The 21840-nt window shown below is 52.1% G+C and overlaps 1 protein-coding gene across 3 annotated transcripts in view; it reads left to right on the forward strand.

Annotated features, from left to right (window-relative positions):
• The window catches only part of ZNF516 (zinc finger protein 516), a 114297-nt gene that overhangs the window by 44081 nt on the left and 48376 nt on the right, over nucleotides 1-21840 (forward strand). For all 3 annotated transcript variants that reach the window (XM_064578758.1, XM_064578756.1, XM_064578757.1), the window contains exon 2: nucleotides 2422-4357. In XM_064578758.1, coding sequence (XP_064434828.1) covers nucleotides 2599-4357 — 1759 coding nt within the window. In that variant the 5' untranslated portion in view covers nucleotides 2422-2598. The remainder of the gene's footprint in view (nucleotides 1-2421; nucleotides 4358-21840) is intronic.

The raw sequence follows: 21840 nt of genomic DNA on the forward strand, positions 1-21840 counted from the left end.
CGATCCCGGGACTCCGGGATCATGACCCGAGCCGAAGGCAGTCGCTTAACCAACTGAGCCACCCAGGCGCCCTCTTTATGATTCTTTAAACTCCTAAGATCTTTATGTCCAGATTAGAGCATTGAGCTAAATATGAATAGTATGTTTCGTTCATACTTTTGTATAGTAGTTCACATTCATCATTTTGAGGGGATGAAATAAATCCTGGGATAGAAGGGGATGCATGCAAATCATTTGCAGTATAACCCATAAGTAATGTACAACATACACAACCATCCAAAACTTGTGCCAAGACCAAAGTGGCCTGAAAAAATGATTTAAATTAGCTTAAATCATCATTAAGAGGTGTTCTTGTTAACCCAATTTGTCCATTTTTATGGGGAGTTTTTATTTATGTACTTTATTGGAGTCCTTGATTTTTGGAGGCTCTCTCTCGGCAGGAGGAACTCTGCACCTGTTAGTGTCGAGAGTAAAGATTACCTGTGTGCCCCTCTCCTTTCTGCCTCTTTGCAGACTTGGCTGCTCTCACTGCATTGGTTTCTTTAGGTGCCTGGGAACCCCGCTAGCACGGGGCTTTATCAGAAGATGTTTCAGAATACATCATTTTAAATAAGATTTCTTCTAAGGGCCTGTGGGAGGAGGTGTTTGGAGAAAGCAGGAGGTGTGTTGTCTGTCCAGAGGGCATCTATCACGATGGCTTCTGCACCCCTGCCTCCAAGTGGAGGACAGGCCGTGCCATGCGCTCAGAATCCCTTCTGGTGGGCAGGTTCCCCTGTGCTCTTCACTTCCCTGTCCTCTTGTCAGTACTCTTTTCTGTGTCCGCTCTGGTGAAGCCGTGTCGGGCCAGACGACCAGAGCAGACAAGGAGTCGCTGCCCAGGGTCTTTTGGGAGAGAACCTTTCATTTGTGAGCAAAAAGTGTGTATTAGTACATTGGTTCAAAACCAGAAACCTATAGCTTCTTCATGTTTTGTAAATTTTATAATATGGGTTCTTAGTGTGTATGAGGTTGTGAGTTTGTAAAAACATGGCATCCTTTATATATGTCATGGCTATTTTTAAAGAAAATCTGCCCATCTGGGTGCCTCTCGGTGCAAGTCTGGAGCCCCCCTCCCATCTCCACCCCCGTAGAGAGACCCTCAGAATCCTGTCTCAATTACTTCAGCTTGGAGGTGAGAAGGATAAACAGACCGTGTCCCAGGGGAGTTGTGGGGCCGCCTTGCCTCCCTTTCTAACCCATCAGAATGCTGTTCTGAAAGATGCCCTGTCTCTCTCCCATTCTTTCTAATTGGCTCACTGTTTTGTTTATTCTACTTACCACAAGTCAGATGGAAATTCCCGTTTTTACTGCAGATAATTGCTTTTTGGTGTGTACTGTCTTGGGCCCGTTGGGCGGCTTGCAGGCATTCGGGTTGGCTTTCCTGCCGTGTGGCTGGTTGCCCGCGTGTGCCAGGCACGGCGCTGGGCACCTCCCTTGTCTGGTTTGTCTTTGCCCGTGCACGGGGTGCCAGAAACAGCCGGACACCTGGAGGAGTGGCTCTGACAGGGCCTGGAAGCTCTGTGACACCCGCTGTCACCAGGGAGAGGCACACCCAGCCTCCCTGGAAATGCACCGTGGGGATGAGACCTGTGGAGAAGGGTGGGGGTGGCGCGTGACGCCCGGGGTCCAGAGGGTTTTCTGCACTGGGGCTGGGACTTAGCCCTACAGCCGGATCCTAGGGGGCCTTTTGGGGATTGGGGTGGCGTGGTGGTGCGGGAGCAAAAGGACGGGATGGGCCTGGGTTGGGGCTTCTCTAAGAGGCAGTGGTTCCGTGGCCCTGTGCACCTCGAGGTGGTGTTAGCTGGGGCCGCCGTGCTGGCCGTCGGTCCCGAGCAGCCGGCTCCAGGCATAGACCTTGCATGAGCTCGGGGTCAGTCACCTGCGCTCTTCGCTGAAGACTTGTTTCCCTAGCATCTCAACACAGGGCACATTTGTCAACTGCCTTTGCGGCTCACTTGGCCCGGGCACGAGCTGGGCCTCTGTGTCCCTTACCAGCCTCTCCCTGGCCCTTTCTCCTTGTTCCCGTTCCCCACCCGCTCTTCTGGTCCGTGGCCTGTATTTTTCACACTCCACAACTTCACTCACCTCAGACTGTCCTTAAAGATTTGGTATCTTTTTGAGAAGAATTATTCTAGCGTACAATCTTGTAAGGTTATTTGTTTTAATGATTGAGCACACAATTATCAATAACTGTTTAAATATTGATCTCTTAGAGGAAAGCAGCTGCTAGTACATCGACTTGAATTTCTGTTGGTGTCTCCTTTGATGTGGACTGGCCTGCTGGTTTTCAGGAGCATGCCTGTCGCTCCCCGTGGAGGTTGCTGGTTCCCTGCGGATGTGGGAAACCTCGTTCCTAAGATCTCCATGTCTTTTCTGTTTCAGGTGCTCTCTGCCGTCTGCCATGCTTTCCAGGTAGGAGATGCCAGTTGTCCTGGCAGGTGCGTCCGTGCAGCTGGGAAGCAGAAGCCTCGTGTGAAGATGGAGAGATAAGACGTCGTCAGGCAGGCCTGTGCGACAGAAAGCTGTGCCCGCCCCGGCCAGGGAGCCCTGGTCCTGGAGATGGATCGCAACCGAGAGGCCGAGGTGGAGCTGAGAAGGGGCCCGAGCCCCAGCAGAACAAGCAGGAGCCCCGAGGCGGACGGAGACAAGGCCATGAGCCACAGCTGCTGCATCTGTGGCAAGAGCTTTCCCTTCCAGAGCTCCCTGTCCCAGCACATGCGCAAGCACACGGGGGAGAAGCCCTACAAATGTCCCTACTGTGACCACAGGGCTTCCCAGAAGGGCAACCTGAAGATCCACATTCGCAGCCACCGCACCGGCACTCTGATCCAGGGCCACGAGCCGGAGGCTGGTGAGATGCGCGTGTCCGAGGGCCTGGACGGCTGCACCAGCCCCACCAAGAGCACGTCCGCCTGCAACAGGATCCTCAACGGGGCCACCCAGGTGGACAACAGCAAGATCCTGCTGAGGAGCAGCAAGAAGGAGGCCGAGGGGGCTGCCTGCGCCCCAGAGGAGGGCAAGGCTGCAGCCCAGTGTTCCTTCTGCAAGTGCAAGTTTGAGCGCAAGAAGGACCTGGAGCAGCACGTGCACCAGGCCCACAAGCCGTTCCGCTGCAGGCTCTGCAGCTACATGACGCTGAGGGAGGAGTCCCTGCTGAGCCACATCGAGAAGGACCACATCACTGCGCAGGTGCCCGGTGGGGCTGAGGCCTACGTGGAGAACGGCAAGCCGGAGCTGACCCCCGGGGAGTTTCCATGCGAGGTCTGCGGCCAGGCCTTCAGCCAGACCTGGTTCCTGAAGGCTCACATGAAGAAGCACAGAGGCTCCTTCGACCACGGCTGCCACATCTGTGGCCGAAGATTCAAAGAGCCGTGGTTCCTCAAAAACCACATGAAGGCGCACGGCCCCAAGACTGGGAGCAAGAACAAGCCCAAGAGTGAGCTGGACCCCATCGCCACCATCAACAACGTGGTGCAGGAGGAGATGATCGTGGCTGGCCTGTCCCTCTACGAAGTCTGCACCAAGTGTGGGAACCTGTTTACAAACCTGGACAGCTTGAACGCGCACAACGCCATCCACCGCAGGGTGGAAGCCGGCCGGACGCGGGCTCCGGCCGGGGAGGGCGCGGTGCAGGGCAGCCCCCCGGACTCCCAGCAGCTCTTCCTTCAGTGCCTCAACCTGCGGCCTGCGGTGGCCAGCGCGCCCGCCCACGGGCAGGCGGGGCGGCGTGTGGCCGAGCTGGACCCGGTCAACAGCTACCAGGCCTGGCAGCTGGCCACGCGGGGCAAGGTGGCCGAGCCGGCTGAGTACCTCAAGTACGGGGCGTGGGACGAGGCGCTGGCCGGGGACGTGGCCTTCGACAAGGAGCGGCGCGAGTACATCCTGGTGAGCCAGGAGAAGCGCAAGCGCGAGCCGGAGCCCGGCGCTCAGGGGCCCCCGCGCAAGCGGGCGGGCGCGCCCGGGGACCCCATGCCTGGACCCCTGGACCCCAGGCCGGCCCCACGGCCCAGCCGCCGCGCTGCCGCCCCTGCTGGCCATGGCAAGTCCTCCGAGTGCTTCGAGTGCGGCAAGATCTTCCGCACCTACCACCAGATGGTGCTGCACTCCCGGGTGCACCGCCGTGCGCGCCGAGACCGTGATGGCCCCGGGGATCGGGGGCCCCGTGCGCGCTGTGGCTCGCTCAGCGAGGGCGACTCGGCCTCGCAGCCCAGCAGCCCGGGCTCGGCCTGTGGTGCCGCCGCTGACTCCCCAGGCTCGGGCCTGGCAGACGAGGCTGCGGAGGAGAGCGGAGAGGACAGTGCAGCCGACCCTGCACCAGGTGAGCGTGCGTCTGGGCAGCTGGGCTCAGAGAGTGAGGGCCAGAGAGCTCTGTACCTGGGTGACCCGTGCCCAGGTAGTCCCGGCTCCGTAGCCCTGCACCCAGCTGATCCCCTGTCCGGATATCCCAGAGCCCAGGTATCCAGGTAACGCAAGTCCAGGTAGCTCTGTGCCCGTGAGGCCTTCCCGAAGTATCCCTGAGCCCAGGGAGGTCCAGTGCCCAGGTAACACATGCCTAGATGGTCCAGGCTCAGGTGGCCCACTGGCCCGGTAGGCCTTAGCCCAGGAGGTCCAGGGCCAGGGAGTCACGGCTCAGCCCTGCGCCCTAGGGGCCTGGTTTCCAGACCCAGGCCGTCCCAGACCCAGGTAGACCCTGCATCCAGGTGACCCTGTGCCTGGATAGCTCTTGCCTGGGTATTCCTGGCCCAGGTAGCCTTGCACCCAGGCGGCCCCACCCCCAGGTATTAGGTAGCCAGTGTATACTTAGAGCTCAGGCTGGTGGGTGCGGACACAGGTGCCTGTCAGCTCTGCTTCAGGCTCCTTTCTTGCTAATTTGCCCGGATGTGTTTGCATTAATTAACACCTTTGGCCTGTTGAATTCACAGTTTCTCTGGGGCATCAGTCATTTCTGAGCAAAGGGCAGGTGATGGGACACCTCCGGGGCGTGCCCTTCTCTTTCTCCACAGGCCCAGAGCCTGCTCCGTCCCCAGGCGGCAAACGCATGCACACGCACTTGCCTCTGCTCACCTCCTTTGAACCAGACAGCTGAGTAGAAGAGTAACTTCCAGTCGGTGTGCGGTTATAATTAATCTCCTCGGATTCAAATACCCTGTGGGTTTAGAGACGGCTCATTGGAACAGATGACTCTCCGAATAGCAGCTATGTAAATATTTAAAGATGCTTGGCTAACTTTGTTTTTGTCATTTTCCTACTTTTTATAAGTCTTAAGCATTTTGATATTTTATTCATTATTTTTTGTTTTGGGTAATTCTTTTTAGTAGAAGGTGATGTTCCAGTGACGGAACTTGTAACATTCTCCGCATCACGAGGACCGTTTTTCTCTTCTCCCTGGAAACTGGTTCGTGGATATTGCTTTTACCTGAAAGGCCAGGGGTGTAGGGGTGTAGAAACCCAAGAGCTTCAGCAGGGCTATTTATAATCTGTAGTAAGGAAAACGACCGTAGTGCAGTCCTCCAAAACAAAACACAGATCTGTGTCCTTTTTTCTTTATGAGGGGTTTAGCAAATTCTTTGAAACAAATGATATTGAGTCAGTAAAAGTGTGGAAGAAAGTTGTTTCTCTAATCCTGTAGAGAAGCCTATGTTGACCCTGCGCATACACCTTGTAAGGGTCCATATAGATAGATGAGCAGTGACACATTACGCACTGACCCTTGTTGTTTCCCATTTCATTTCTTACTCATTAACCTGTGGGAAGGAGCAGGGGAACACGCTACTCTCTGAAAATACGTTGCTCCTTCTCTGAGCTCAAGATTCCTGCAACAGTTTATCATCGTAAAACCTGGCGAACCCAACTGCGACCTTTGGTTGGCATTTTTGAAGATTAATTCTTGTTTTTTCTCTTTAAAAAGTTTTGATAATTAGAGATTTTACTGATGATATTCCAGTAATACTGTTTTTGGAGCTCATTGGATAAAATGTTAGGATAGAACTAAATCTTTTTTCTTTTTTTTGAAGATAAGTATTTTTAACATTTGGAAAAGCTCTTGAGCCTTTCCCTCATCTGGTGATGGTGGTCAAATGATAATAATCTAATTCAATAGTACTTTGAAAATGTTGGAAAGAAAGATGTTTTTCACTATACATTGGAATTTACTTTTTTTCATCTCAAATTCATTAAATTTGAGATTATCATTTACCTCCTAATAAATTATATGTATTTTCTATATGTGATGTTTTTTTGAGAAACTTAATACATCACATTTTTCTGTAACAAGTTCACGTATCCTAGTTGAGTTCAACAAGTTGACAGTAGAATTAACAGAATACTGTAACTCATTGAGAGACCGGAAAAGGAAATTTGTCATGACGGTGGCATAAAGCGTTGAAGAACACTTTTGTGACTCTGTAGGGCAGAATCTTTCCTTCTAAAACTACAGACTTCCCAAGCTCAGCAGGCCTTTAATGGTCTAGGGTGGGCAATAAACCACTGCTTCAGAGATGTTCTTTTAGGAGTGAGATGTGCATTATATACATGTAATACTCAAAGGCACTCCCATTTGCAGGGTTTGGCTAAGGACTTTGGAAAAGCAAATGAGTATTTTGAATCCTCTGTTTCGATCTGCAGCGTGCCTTTACTATTACTAAAAGATGAATTATGTCTTTACACATATAGGCAACTTAAAATTCTTACAGAACTCTGATGGGATGGCTGGCTAAAATTGTTAAAGGAAATATGTGGAGATTCAGAACAAAGCACCACAGTAGGTCCCATAAGAATGAATCTGGCTTCTGGTGGAAGCAGGGTTGACAGTAGAATTCTATCTTTGTGACCTTGCTTAGCAAGTCCCCATTGTGCCATAATTTTACCCCAAGATTTTTTGACGTCTAGGAATGGATTTGAATGCTGCTTTTGGCTCTAGAGAAACTTCGCATTATCAGATTAATCAAAAGAAACTTTTTTTTTCCATGAAAAAAAGCTCTGTTACATTTGTTTAGAAAGCTCTGTTTAGAAAGCTCTGTTACATTCCCTTTATTTCCATGGAAAACTGGGTCTTACCAAAAATGGGAGAAGAGCAACCTTGTGAATAAAAGTCAGTCAAATATAAAATACGTTCCTGAGCTAGATTTCAGCCCTCCACCGAGAAGGTGACATGGCCCTGATAGAGAAAATACACTTTGGAGCTCACGGAGAAATGAAACCTTTTAATCAGGGAAGAGAGGAGCATTGAAGGGGCATGTAATTCAAGTTTACAAAAACGAGCATTTCCAAGCACAAAGCAGAGTCAGGGTGCTTCCAGGTCATCACGAGGACAAGGGAGTGTTATTTCACAATAAGCTGAAGCAGGATTCTGCTCAGAAAGCTTGTAGGCAATTTAGGAATGAGGGACCCCTGGTGAGCATGTCTTGAAGAGGTCAGTTCCCAACCGTGTGATTGTGAGAAGCACCTTTGGGTGGCCTGCCTTTTCTCAGGCCATGAGAGGTGTGTTCACCTGCCCTCAGGCAAAATGCCAAGGACCCCATTCCCACCATTTACCTGCATATCGTTTCTGCAAAGACTTATGTGACTACCTAGGTTTTGACTCCTTCTTGTTATTCTCAAGGCTGCCATCACATTAAATCCGTGTTCTATTGAGCCTGCCTCTCAGTACATCTTTGCATATTCAGTGCAACTTAAATGATAGTAAAGCCACAAGCTTTAGTTGAAGTCCTGTGAAATTGCAAATACTTGTTTCTGACCCACAAAGATGTTAGACTGCTCTACCGGACAGAGGAACAGGTTCTCAGAACAAGTGGCGCGATATTACATGCAGTTTGGAGAATTAAGGAGAGAGTTTCCAGAACTGAACAGTATCATTGGAAGGGAAAGGCAATTGAAGGAAGAAACGGATTTCCTTGAGAAAGTGTCCGTTTTCCCTGCTTGGCCACAGCCTCGTACATCGCGGCTCATCTTGTTTCCATCCTAGTTGAAGGAAGGTCCCCCATCTCTTCGCCAAGAAATGGTAGCTGAGCATGCGCCTTGAGACAGAGCAGCGGTCAGTGGCGGTGCCAGGGCGGGTGAGGAGTGCCCACCGTGGTGGGGCAGCTGGTGCAAAGCTCCAGCAGCCCTTCTCCTTTCTGCTTCTTAGAGCATGGACAGTCATTTGGGCGGCTCGGGAAGAACATGTTCCCAGACGTCCGCCCATTGTAACAGGATTTCGGGCGAACCTAGCTAACAGAGATCGATGTGGAACATGGGTGTGCTGGGGAGGGGCATCTGTCCCAGGCTGGGCCTGCTGAGACAGGAGGCTTTTATTATCACTCCTCTTAGAGTTTGCTTCACTGTGGATCCGAAGGGGTGCATCCAGAGCACTGTGTCCTCATTGTGCTTCTGGCCAGATGTGCTCGAGATGCTGCAGCCCCCGTGTTTCTGGTGGCCACACAGATGGAGCGGCAGGAGGGCCTGCAGCATTGGCCCCAGCCAGAGGCTGAGCATGAGCCAGCGCATCAGAGGGGTGTGGATAAGGGCAGGTAGAACGCGGGGGGGGCACGGGAGCCCCAAGTGCAGATGGGAGGTGACAGGATGTGGTTTGCCCGGGAAGCAGAGCCCGCACATTTGGGGACAGTTCCACCCAAGCACCAAAGCCTTGCTGGACGGAGCTACAGCAGGTGGTCCTTCTGAGGGGGGGCCGGGGTGGTCGGGCGCCCTCTGTCACAGATGAGCCTGTGGAACTGATAACGGGAAACCCCAGGACCAGTTTTGAGTCAGCGGGCAGTTCGCTCAGGCTTGCTTTGTCCAGTTTCTCTGTCGCTCTGGCAACTGGAGGTCACTGCCAGCAATATCTAATAAACGTCCACACACAGACTGATGTCCGCTCAGGAGGGGCCCCGGGGCACGCCCCGACGTTGGTGTCAGGTGCCAGGCCGTACGCGCAAGATGCTCTCCGGCGTGTGGCCGGTGCCAGGCCCTGTTTCCACCAGTGCCAGATAATTCCCGTCACCTTAGAGCCGGAGATCATGGAAGAGCAGGTCTTTTCCAGGTTCCGGGAGAGAGCCCTAGAATGCCCAGCAGATCAGCGCCACGGGAGTGGAGGCATTTCTGAATACTGAGGAATCTCAGAGTTGGAAACCCTCCTGTTAATGTCTTACTTAGTATGAAAACGCAGTGAAGGTCTTTAAGAAAGCTGTTCAGATGTACTTGGCAGTCGAAAGCCGGACGCCCTACGGTTTTAGCCTGCGTCTTAGCAACCAGAACCCGCCGTGCGTCTGCGCAGGTAACACATAACACCTGTGGGGTGACTCTTCCCGGGGCACCCCGGCACCCTGCTACGCTTTCTGAATTATCGGAGGACAACTGAATTACAACGAGAAGAGCGTCTTTTAAGTATGTTTTCTTGTATTTTGATTCTTCAAACATTGGTATCTCTGCATGGCACGCAGGCTGATGTTTGCTAGAGCGGGATGCCCATTCCCTGCCCTCCCAGAATGAATTTATTATCGCATGAAAGGCTCAGACTCTGGAGATTAGACTCTGGGTTTTTCTTCCTTTCACTGAGAGACGCGTACGGGTTATACGCACCCCACGCCGCACAGCAAACACCGCGCAGACATTTGGGTTTGCTAGCATCATCCAGACACTTGATTCGATCTCTCGCTCTCCTACTTTCTGACACAAGATAGGATCACAGGATTTTAGAGCCGGGAGGGAGCAGGAGGTGTTGTCTGTCCCCATTTTATGCGGGCAGGGACTGGGGTACCAGCAAGTACTCTTAGTTTGCCGGAAGCGGTGTGGTGTGTGAAGGGGGGTGCAGCACGGTTGGCAGAGGCCAGGTAGCAGGTCACCGTGTGCACTGAGGCGCAGCGTGCTGCCCGCCCTTGATCTCCGCGAGGGTCCAGTCCCCCAGCGGCAGCGTGGGGCCGCGATGCCCCCGCTCACGGGCTGTCACTGCCGCACTCCTCTGGTGCCTGGCATGGGGTCGGCATCCTGTGGCCCTCCTCTCGTGTTGGGCCTAGACTTAGACCCGAGCCGGGGGCCTCAGCGTCCGGTTTCCAGCCTAGGAAGGTGTCCCTGTGCTGTTCTATCACCCGAGGCACAGGATGGCCTGGGCCCCGTGCGGGGCCTGGATCCCCGGTCTGCACGGAGGCTGGCTCCGAGGGAGGGGTGGGCGGAGGCTGCCCAGCCGCGTTCTGCGGAGGCCGAGCATCTGTCACACAGGAGCCTGCTCAGGGCGAACACTCAGGGGGCGTCCTGTACCCGCGAAGTCAACCGTGTTCCCGCATTCTGATAAACAGTGAACGCGCTGTCCCTGTAGAGAGTCTCACTTGATGTGTAACCGCTTTTCGACCTTTTCTGCCATCGCTTCACATCCTAAATTCTATTGTTTCAGTCCTTGCCCTGCTACATGGAGGGTTTCTCGCTCTGCCAGAGGGATGATGCTGCCCATGGTTTCTGGCTCCGTCCTGGGGTTTCAGCGTCGCCTTTGCCATTTTGTCATGAAGATGGGCTCTTGGTCTTCTCTAGTTCAGACTTGACCTTGTTCAGAGGGCTCCTTTTTATGGATTTTATGCGTCGACAGGGGATAGAAGTCATTTTGGCTTCTTCCGCCCTGGTCTGTGAGTTGCGGAGGTCCACGGGAAGGCGTGGATCGTGCCCTGTCTGAGAGCGTCTGCAGAGCAGGCTGCTCTGAATTTGGTTCTGGACAATCAGCGTTTGCTGGTTGCGGTGGGGTAGTTCCTGGTCAGCTCTGGAGGAGGGCTTCACCCGGTGGGTGGGGGGCAGCACCTGCTGGTGTGACGTCACCCTGAAGATGTCGCCTGTCTCGGGGCCGTCCTGGACACGTGCCGGGCATCCCTGCTCCCCTCTGCATCCCATCCCTGCCGAGTGTATATCCTCTGCAGCCACCGGTCATGTGGGCACCTGTCGCCGCGCCCACTTCTTCACACCGTCACCAGGTGTTTGTTGGAAGCACAGGTCCTGCCAAGTGGCGAGTGGAAGCATGCAGCTCCTTAGGCAGGCGTTCTTGGACCACAGTCCCCGGTTGCACCTTCACTGCACCCCCACCCGCCCTGTGTGTGGCCTGAGCGTGCCTTGGATCCTGGAAACCCCTCCCTGCCCCCTGGCCAGTGCCGTCCTCCCTGCTGGGTCGCCCCAGAGCCTCCGCGTGTCACACCTGCTCCGTCCTGGGAACTTCTGCCCCGTTGCTGTCCCGTGCTGCTCGTCTTGTGCCAACGTTGTCCTTACCACCCGCGCCTGTCCCTGTTGTGATCTCGTCGAGGGCAGGGTCTCCTTGCCCAGCCCGCCAGCCCCGCGGCCCGCACGACTCCAGCTGTGCACAGAGGAGCAGGTGCACCTCGGTTTGCAGTGAGCCACACTGAGAACTGTCTCCGTGGGGGAGATTTTCTGGAACGTGTGCTCACCGGCTTCTAGATGCCCGTGACCTGTGGTAGCAGCCTGGACTGACAGTGAAGGCTCGGGTGAGAGCGGATATTCTGTGCCTCGAGGTTTTGAACCGTGTGCACACGGCCCAGCGCTATGGCCTCTTGGCATGGCAGGAGTTGGCTGCTTCTGCGGCCTTTCTGGCCAGCGTCAGACTTGGGACCGGGACTTGGGATGTTGCCTTGCTCAGGACTCCGGCCCTCCCGTCCCAGGCTGGTGGCCAGCGTCCTGAGTGTCGCTTCTGTGCAGGGGGAGCAGAAGCGGGCTGGCCTGCCCGGTTCCCAGCACCCAAGGACATGCAACTCGTGGGCTCCCCCGGACCTGGCGCAGCTCCTGGCCCGCGTCTCGGAAAGCAGGGACCGAGGTCACCACGTGGTTCCTGCCTCCCTGCCTTCGTGTCCCCAGCAGTTACCACTCAGCGCAGGTGGTGGGCACAGCGCCCTCGACCCAGCCCCTCCCGGGCCATCCTGTGCATGCAGGTGACGCCTGGTCAAAACACCGCTCACCCGTGTGGCCCGGGACAGGCATGGACCTCCTGTTCCCCCACGGTTCCACCACGGAGCCATGGTTGTCAGGAATGCCCGGGAAAAGGACGGCCCGGAGCCCGCGGCGGCCCTCCCTGCGGGGCCTGCGTTCTCCCCGCCCCGCGGCCACTGCTCGGTCGGCCTTCTCTGCGGCCTGTGTGTGGTGAACACACCGAACTACTCAGTGAGTTTAGCCTGTCTTTCTTCAAGCATTTAGTCTTCATTTGTAAGTGTTTTTGTTGTGTGCCCATCTCTGGCACAGATTCGTAATGTTTCACTTATAAGTTTAGTTTTTCTTTGCTTTTGATGTTTCTTAATATCCTGTGTGCTGGGCCTAATCTGAGGCCAGTTCTTGGTGAAACCTTCGTAGGCTGCTGATAGGGTCAGGATTTGCATACCCAGTTTGCATAAGCCTTTGCGTGTTCAGACAGATTGCAGTTTTAGGTCTATATTTTACTAGAATTAAAAAGTGAGGCGTGGTCTTCTCCAGATGAAGGGCAGAAGGTCACGGTTTCCTTCGTGGAGTCTTACCTGACTCTGCGGGAGGCGAGGGCAGTCCTGTCCATTTGCAGGCTGCCTCGCCTCCTGTTTTATTTACCAAGGCAGATGTTGATTTGAGACAAGTATTTTCACAGATTAGTAAGACATTTGGGCTGACTGCAAGCTGCCAAATACCTTCTTGTAAAAGTGTGTCAGATCTGAGTCTTACTCCTATTCTTTCTTCTGATCGCAGAATAATTACTTTCAGCACCGTGATTAACCGGTTCCAAATGTACTGTGATCATCCTTGTCATTCAGGGACCTCACTGGCTATTGAGATCTTCCATCTAAAATGATCACTGAGTGGTACCCTCTGGGGAGTTGGCCATCTTACAGAGCATCTGGCGTGTGCCCGAATCTAGCTCTGACACCTGCCGAAGGGCGTCAGCTTCCTCCCGGGTCACAGGATCAGGCTGTTCTGCGCATGAGCATCCAGTGATGGATTCCAGGGCACGAGCACCATGGGAATAGTTCGTTAATTGGATTGGGCACCTGGAGAATGTTGTTTGTGATATTGAAATGATCATTTCCAGTTTTCACTTCTAGTTACCATAGTTCCTTTGATACAAGACTCGTTTATAATGTTGCTGGTTTTTAGAACATTAATGATTGCACAGTTCATGGCATAGGACTTACACAGATGGTTTCGGTATTAGACTAGAAATTGATAGAAGTGGGGTGGATTGAACATTTCCATTTGAAGGAGATATCAGGTACTGTGTTTTCAAAAATGACGAAGTACGGTAGGAGGGGTCCGAGAGGTGGAAAACAAGGCATAAACCCTTAAAAGCTGTTTTATCGTAACCCTCCTTTATTGGTGGTGAAGTATCCGTGAGAGCCTCAAGAAGCAGTTCAATGTGTCACCTAACGATGACTTGCAAAGTTCCTGAATAGGTGCTAAAGGAATTACAAAGTTCTGACAGGAGATTTTTGGAAACTCTGAACATGAAGATTCTGGACAGGTTGTATGCAGAGTATCTGCAGTTTCCATGGTGATAAGCCTACACACCACTTAGAAACAAATTCTTGATATTGTTTTGAAACCCAGTTACAAAAGGGCATCATGCTTGCAAGTTAGTTATGAATAGGATAAAATTGCTTTTGCAGAACTGCCTTGCGAGCTGGACAGCACTTGGCAGACCACTCACGTCTTCTAAATAGGCCCTGTTCTGAACATTTCTTTTCTATTCTAGGTCAGAATTAATTTTTCTTTCCTCTTCTATCCTCTCCTCTCCTCTCCTTTCCCTTTCTTTCTTCCTTCCTTCCTTTTTTTCTTTCATTCTTTTCTCTTTCCCTCTCCCCCTCCTCCCCCTCTCCTTCCTTCCTTCCTTTTCTCTCTTCCTCTCTTTTTCTCCCCCGCCCCCATCTTGAGTGAAAGATCTTTTCCTTTGAATTTTAAGATCCCATGAGGGGGTTGCTGTGGATGTTTGCAGGCGTTTTCAGAGCTATGCCACAGCTGTGAGGAGCAGAGCACATCTGGGTGGAGATGAGGCGCTGGTGGTGACTTCCTGTCACCCACTGGTCCACTCCCACCCACCCACCCACACAGCTGGCCACTGGTCGTGGTCTCCCCCTTCCCGTTCAGCCCCTCTGCCCCTCCCTTCCCTCCTCTTTCAGTCAGAAGGGTGAAGGGCAGTGTGGAGATAGGGCATCATATAACACCGAATACCTAGCCCACAGGTAAGTCACGATGTTGGGGAGCAGTGGACCCTGGGGCTGTAGGTCTGATCTCGGAGGACAGCTGTGCTTGCCTTCTTTTTTCTGTCCCAAGGCCAGGGACAGAATCCCAGATGGTGGCCATTGGCCATAGAAACACCCAAATGGAGCGCCCGGTGAGCTGCCTCCTGGGAAAGCCCACCCCTCTGCCCTGGCTGCAGTGTGAACTTGTCACATCTCCGCTCCTTCTGGTGCCCTTGCGGGGGGAGGAGGGTCTTCCAGGGCAGGGTTAGGGCCCCTGGACCTGGTTTCCTTGCCTTAGCACTGCTCAGCCCACACTCCCCAGGCTCTCCCTTCTCCCCAGGCTGCCTCCCTGGCCCCGCATCCCTCACGGGCACAGCGGTGGGAGTTGGAGGAGCAAGGACATGGCCTGGGCCAGACCATGCTAGGGCCATGCTGCTCATTTTAGAATTCTGTTCCATCTTTCGAAAATTGACGGGTCTCTCATGGACACATGCTGATTGCAAATAATCCACCTTGTCTGAAAGTGCATGAAAGAGAAACCATCTTCCTTGATTGCTCACCCTCACCTGCCAGAGAGACTTTGACTTTGTCCTCTTTGGTCCTTTTAAATGTGTTTACATATGTTAGGATATATGCACACATACGTACATTTTTCTTATTTGGATACCTAATTAGACTATCCTCTTTGTTCTGTTCTGAAACTTGCTTTTTCCATATAATGTCTTGGAAATCCTTCATGTCGATAAAGGTACCTGCTTCACTCTCGAACCGCCTAAAAGGGGAATATGATCATATTTTATCTGCCTGTTGATGGGCGTTCAAGTTGCTTCTTTACCAATAATGTTGCAGTAAAGCTGCTGGTAACGTGGATCATTGAGAATGCTAAGGAGTTTTTCAAGGCGGATTTCTTTAAGTGAAATTGCTGGTTTGCAGGGGGGTTTGCACATGTTACATTTCAGTAGATGCTACCAGGTAGACTGTAGTCATCCCCATGTCCACCAGCAGTTCGTGAGCGTGGCCATTGTCACACACCTTCAATAATGCCAGGGATTATAAATTTTCTACACACTTGCCTTCCTGAAAGAAGAAAAATGTTACTTATTTTTTTATTGCTTTATTTTCCATCTTTCTGGCTTCTGTGAGAGTGAGCATGTTTTCATGTTTGCTGGCCATTTGCATTTCTTGTGTGATTTACCTGTTCATGCACTTTGTCCATTTTTATAATGTGGCATTTGTTCTTTTCTTATTAATTAACAAGAACTCGGTACATCGTGGGAATGAATCTTTTGTTGTTCGCTTTATTTTCTTCTCGCTTTCTGTTTGACTGTATGAAGTCTTCTATTATACAAGTTCTAAAATGTCAGAACTGTTCATTTTTTCCTTTATGGTTTTTACACATGACTTAGACATTCCCTGCCCTACTGTTAAAATATTTTCATTGAATAGAGTGAGTTTGCTTTATTCCATGTGCTTATTACTCCACATTGCATGAATCCACATGGACCATTTGGTGGATCCTGTGAGGCGTTTTTAATTTTTTCACATATTGCTATCCAGTTTTTCCAACATAATATATCCAGTCATCAGTCTTTTTTCTACTGATCTGAAATAGCAACCTTACCATATAGAGACGTTCATGGGTCAGCTTCTTCACCCAAACATTTAAAGGCTTGGTAAACCCAGCAGGTGTAGGTGTTAGTCTTAAAATATAGATAGGGCATCTGAGGTTTAGACTTTCTCAAGATTGTGCTGATAATCGTGTTGAAGCTAACATGTGAGTCCTGGGTCAGTGCTCATTCCGTTGCAGTGTTCAGGCGGGGAGGGAAGGCAGGGAAGAGGTTTCCAGGAGGGGAGGACGGGGACGTGCCCTGTGCATCCTTGAGCTGTACCTGGTCTCTCTTTGGCTCCTGGGCAGTCCTGACCAGCCTGACCTTCCCCTTTGCAGCCAAGCTCTGCTCCAGAGCCCTCCCAGCCGCAGCAGGGCCTCAAGCAGGGCTCAGGGATGGCTATCTGTGCAGCTTGCCCAAGGAAGATGAAGGGGCATGGCTGGGTCCTGCAGGTGGACCCTTGCTTGCATGCATGGGACCTGGAGAGCCACAGAGGATCCTGGAGGCCCCATCCCACTGCAGTCATTAATGGCTTCTCCTCTGTTGCCTCTGACTAGAGTCACTCTTGTCAGTGAGTTAATGACACTGCGTATGAATGAAAAATAATTTTTCTCTTTGTACATTGATGTTTCCATGAGCATTTACACATTTTGGACCATGTGTCTCACTCACATTGTGCTTCTTTTGAAGTAATTCATTCAGATAATGTGTTTCAGATAAGAACAAGTCAGAGTTGCCAGATTCAGTAAGTAAAAATAGAGGACACCTGTTAAATTTGGATTTAAGATAAGCCATGAATGGTACTTTTTTAGTCTCTGTGTGTCCCGTGTAGTATTTGAGACATCCTTGTGCTAAAAATTACTTGTCGTGTATCTGAAATTCGGGTTACCTGGATGCCCTGTGTTTCTTCTGGAGAGTGTCTCTGTGATAAATCTCTTTGGGCAGGATGCTATTTTCATGCATGCAGGAGATGTCTAGTCTCGTTTCGCAGCCTACTGGTTGGCTGGTTCAAGCCTGTTTAGCAGCTCTCTGTTTGTTTACTACTAGACAGGGATGCTGGTTGCCTCACACCAGTGAGTGTTCCAGGAATAATTAGCTGAGGAGGAGAAGGAGAGGACCCCGCAGTGGAGTTTGCCGTCTTTCAGCAGTTTACACTTGTTGATGATTTAAGCACATGTATTAGTGCTCTTGAGGGTCAGAACAGTGCTTGCAGAAAATGGGATTCAGGAGCAAATAAAAATTAACCTTAGTCTTCCGGCTTGATTAAAAAAGTAACAGCAGTTTCTGACAAACACAGTTGTGTCGTTTCTCGAATCAGAATGGTTTGCTGTATTTGAGCATAGCATGTGCTGGGAAGGGGCGCCGAGGGGTGGAGTTTCCTCCCAGGGTCCGATGCCCTGAGGGACAGCTCCACAGACCGCCTCTCTGACACAGATGTCCGTCATCAGCCTGGAAAGTTTTATCCTGTTTGGAATTTTGTAGGTGAAGTTTCGGTGCCAGGGCCCCCTGGCATCCCTCGAGTTGACACTGTTGGTGGGCAATGTCAGGATCCCTGGGGTGGTGTGGGGGCTGCAGGCTCTCCCTGGCTCTGGGGGGTCTTGGCGAACCCAGTGAGGGTTACACTGTTCTTAAAAGACCCGAGCCCTAAACACCGAAGCTGAGGTCACATGTATGGGCCTCTCACATTAATTCAAAATAAAAAGAGACCCGAGAATCCTTTATTCAGATCGTGCTTGAGACATAGAGGGATGCTTTGTGATCACAGTGGTCCATGATCTCTAGGCTGTGATTTTCTCGAGTAATAGTGAGTGAGTGGTTCAGGGTCAACTCTCTTGCCCCCAGAGTCGTATGAGGAAATCCGTGTGGTGTGGTTCATGTAGTGGACATATTTCCGCTGGTTCTAAATTGATTTTGTCTGTGTATGATCTATCCTTATTTAGGTTTTCTATCCTTATTTAGTTTTGGTTTTAACAAATACTAAGTAAATATGTGTGGAAAAAAAAAAATCCGTGGCAATTCACCATTCCCTTGGGGATTCCTTGTCCCTTGTTGAGCTGTGAAGAATGACTGACATTAGCTGTGGATTCCACAGCACAGAGGACAACGTTGCAGAAACTGTGGGCTCCTCCCGTGCCTCCAGCCTCATGGGATATGCAAAGAGATCTTAAGTTTATTTTATTTTATTTATTTATTTATTTATTTATTTATTTATTTTTAAGATTTTATTTATTTATTTGAGAGAGAGAGAATGAGAGACAGAGAGCATGAGAGGGAGGAGGGTCAGAGGGAGAAGCAGACTCCCCGCCGAGCAGGGAGCCCGATGCGGGACTCGATCCCGGGACTCCAGGATCATGACCTGAGCCACCCAGGCGCCCCCTTAAGTTTATTTTAAAGAGATGGGTCTGTCATTGACATAGAAGGTTTTGGAACCTGGTGTTCCTTTGAGATAAGGCCTTTGTGAGTCGGACGCAGGTCCTCACTTCCCCTGAACGCCTTTCGGAGGTGAGCCTTATTGCCTGCCGGCATGTGTCTTGTCTGGTCCTGTTGCTCACAGGGCATCTGAGGCCAGGTCCTGCCGGTGCGCACTGAGGACGGACTAACGGGGACGTGTGCGCGGCAAGGGCCTCGTGCTGTATTTCTGTCCCCGGCGGTTGGTCTGGGCGATTTTTCTCTTTTGAGCTTATTAAAAAGCCTGCAGTTAGTCGTTTTCCTTCTGGGGACTCGTAGGCAGCTCCTCCCTTAGAAAGGCCGCAGGGAAATGCTGTCATGGGGGTCGTGTTGTGATCGATCGCGTCCCGTCGGTGCTGCTTGCCGTCGGGATGGGAGCCTGCCGGCCCGAGTAGTCCCTGGACAGTCTTCCTGTGCTTAACGGCGGGCACAGGCTTTCCGTGCAGGCCCCAGGCAGCCAGATGATGAAATATTTAGAGTTGTAGAAGTCAGTAGGATTTTGAAAGGACATCTTGTTTTTCAGTAGCTAAAACTCCACAAACCAATTACAGATGAATTATGTTTGCTTTTTAAAGAAGATCCATGCAGAGGAGAATCGCTATCATTTGTTTTTCTTATCTCTTCCGGTTCGTCACTTGTCCCGTAACACAGGTTGAGATTTCTTTCTTGCCTTTATTGCTGCGCCTGAAACCTTGTGGCTCGTGCCTTCCTTGGCAGAGCTGGGAACATGTCTCCTCTCTGCGCCCCTGGAGATCATCCCATTCATCCTTCTGGGCCCCTGGCCGTGCCCTCCACCTATCCGCCTGTCTGCTGGGTGTCCCGGTCCTGCGCCTCCCGGACGCCTGGAGGCCCATGCTCCTGCAGCCTTAGAATGGCCCCCCAATTTGTTACTTTAATTCGAGATCATGCGTGCTTTAACCATTGCGGTGACTGACATGTCTGAATCCTGGGTTTCCAGGAAAAGCGGCTGCCCAGTCTCGTATTCTCAGGTTGGGCCCTGCTTCTGTGTGTTCCCCACAGTCGAAGGGGTGGACGGACAGTCCGGGCCCCTCGAGCCGAGCCGGGGAGTTGTGGGGACACAGCCCCGCAGGTGGAAGGCAGCTCTTGGCGCGGCGGGGACGGAGCTGTCTCTGTCCCTCCGTCCCTCCGTCCCACCAGGGGCAGCACTGCCTGAGCCTCCTTCCGGGCGTCCGCTGCGCATCTCCAGCTGACTCACTGAGTTAGTCTCACTGAGTTTAAGCAATGCCACCAAAGACTGATTCGGCTTTATTAGCATCAACAATAACTTGGCTGAATTTTGCTGGGATTTACTTTAAATTGCTCATGTAGTCTTAGCCTTACTTAAAGTGACACTAATAATCATCGATAGCCTGCTGTATTAATCAACTTTCATGATTAGAAAGGCCTTAAAATGGCCAGAGTTCTATAATTTGATCCACGCATGACACAGAAAAGCCCCTGGTGACTTGGGTGCCAGACCCTTGTGTAACTAAGATCTATGGAAATTTCTTCCCTATGGAAAAATCCTTTGTTCTTTTAAAATACATGTTCTGTACTTCTGTGCTTGTTGACGGTGAGTAAAATCAAAGAAATGTGAAGTGTTGCCCAAATATGAACAGTACCTCATGCAGCTTCTAGTGGTCCTTTCTGTGTCCATGAGAAAGTATGTTTGGGAAGTCTTGGCGGGCCCGTGTGAGGATGTTGCTCGCCTCTCCGTCCTGCTCCGTCTGGCTGGGGGCTGTGAACACCCCAGCAGCTCAGAGTGTGGGCCCGGAGTGCCCAGCGCGTCCTTCAGGCCAGCTCTCGAGCCGTCGGGCAGGTTCTTCCCGGGGCCGAGGTTTACCAGGGGCTCAGACTGGAGCCTGCCAGCCCAGGACAGTGCCTGGGGACACGTGCCCTGCTTCGTACACCCCGAAGCCCTGACCGAGGACAGGCCAGCTTTGTCTCCATCGCCCACGGGTGCCCCTGATTTCCTGCTTGGACGGGGGGACGGGCTGTCTGCACGGGGTGGCCAGGAGCCCAGCGGCTGGACCAGAGCTGTCCTGCTGGCGTTTTTCTGTGGCCCCTCCTCTGTCTTTCAGGGCTGATGATGACCTGATGTCACTTCAGGCTATGACTGCGGCTCCCTTTCCTGAGCTTTTTTTTCTTTAAAGATTTTATTTATTTATTTTAAAGAGAGAGCACATGCGTGGTTGGGGGAGGGGCCGAGGGGGAGGGAGAGGGAGGAGGGGAGAGAATCTCAAGCAGACTCTTCGCCAAGCGCAGAGCCTGACGCTGGCTGATCTCACCACCCTGAGACCATGCCCAGAGCCCAAACCAAGAGCCAGACGCTCATCCGACTGAGCCGCCCAGGCCCCCCTTTCCTGAACTGCTTCTGAATCACCCTCCCTTCTTACACATTTCTGAGTCCGTAGTCGGCCCAGATTGTGGGTGGCGCACGGGAGGAGAGTGGAGCTGATGCGCGTATGTCCGGGAAGGGGACGGGGAACTGTCAGAAGCTGTCCATGGCCAGCTCTGGTCGGCGACGGATTGCTCACAGAATCTTGCCTCTTTGTTCTCTTCGGTTTGTCTCCTTTGGGAGTCACCAGCACGCGCAACTTGTAGAACATACCTATGTGCTGGCCCTTCTTAGTGTTTTCCGAAAGATTGCCGTCTGTGGACACGCAGTTACCCTGTGGCACTTCTGTGGCGCAGGGACCCATCTGCGGACGAGTCTGGGAACCTAACTGCAAGGTGTAAAATCTTCTGATTAAGAAAACGCATTTTTATTTTTGAATAACTAGCTTGTAAATGCTTTTTTAGGAAAGAACATAGCGCATTCAGGAGGTGTAACCACGTGAACATTCTAAGGTGCGTAAGGCTCGGGAGGCGCAGACTTTACAGGCTCAGGAACTGACTTTGTGGCCAGTTCTTCGATCATCCGTCAGGTCAGAATATGGTTGCAGGTATCCAGGGTTCTCCGCTCGTGATGTGACATGAGCCTTGTGCCCCGCCCCCCATTGAGTCCCCCCAAGAGCGTGTCCTCACTTCAGCTGAGAACTGCGCGTGACCCTGACTTGGCGGCTTGCGCTTCCTCCAGTGTCTGGCACTTTCCCGCCGTTCGCGGCTCAGCAGGCCACCTTTCTGGAACTCAGGTGTGTGGCTTATGCAGCAGGGGGTGGGCCGAGGCGGGAGGCTCCGGCGGGAGCGCCGTGGCCGCTGTGGGGTGCCGCCGGGAACACGCATCCCCAGCAGGCTCGCTTCAGCTCCAGCCCACCCAGGTGTCAGCAAGTGGGAGCAGGGAGACTGACCTCTAAGAAGGGGAGGCTGAGGACATGCCGGGTCTGAACAGATACCGAACGAGACCATAGCAGCCCCTGGAGCTGTGCCACGTCCCTGGGCCCCTGGCTGGGTTGACCTTCACCAACAGCTGCCTGGTGCCCCGGGCCTTGCACCCAGCACGATGCCCTGGCATTCTGGTAAGGAACGGAGGTGAACAGGTCAGCGTTTATGAGATGATTAGTATTTTTATTGTGCATGTTCCCATGGGCATTATGTATAATTTAGTCATTGTGGAAGATGCAGATAAGGACGAAGAAAGGGATCCCGCT

The sequence above is a fragment of the Mirounga angustirostris genome, unplaced genomic scaffold (genome assembly GCF_029215605.1).
Source record: "Mirounga angustirostris isolate CCGP_5_RB_7025 unplaced genomic scaffold, mMirAng1.0.hap1 SCAF_14, whole genome shotgun sequence".
Lineage (NCBI taxonomy): Eukaryota > Metazoa > Chordata > Mammalia > Carnivora > Phocidae > Mirounga > Mirounga angustirostris.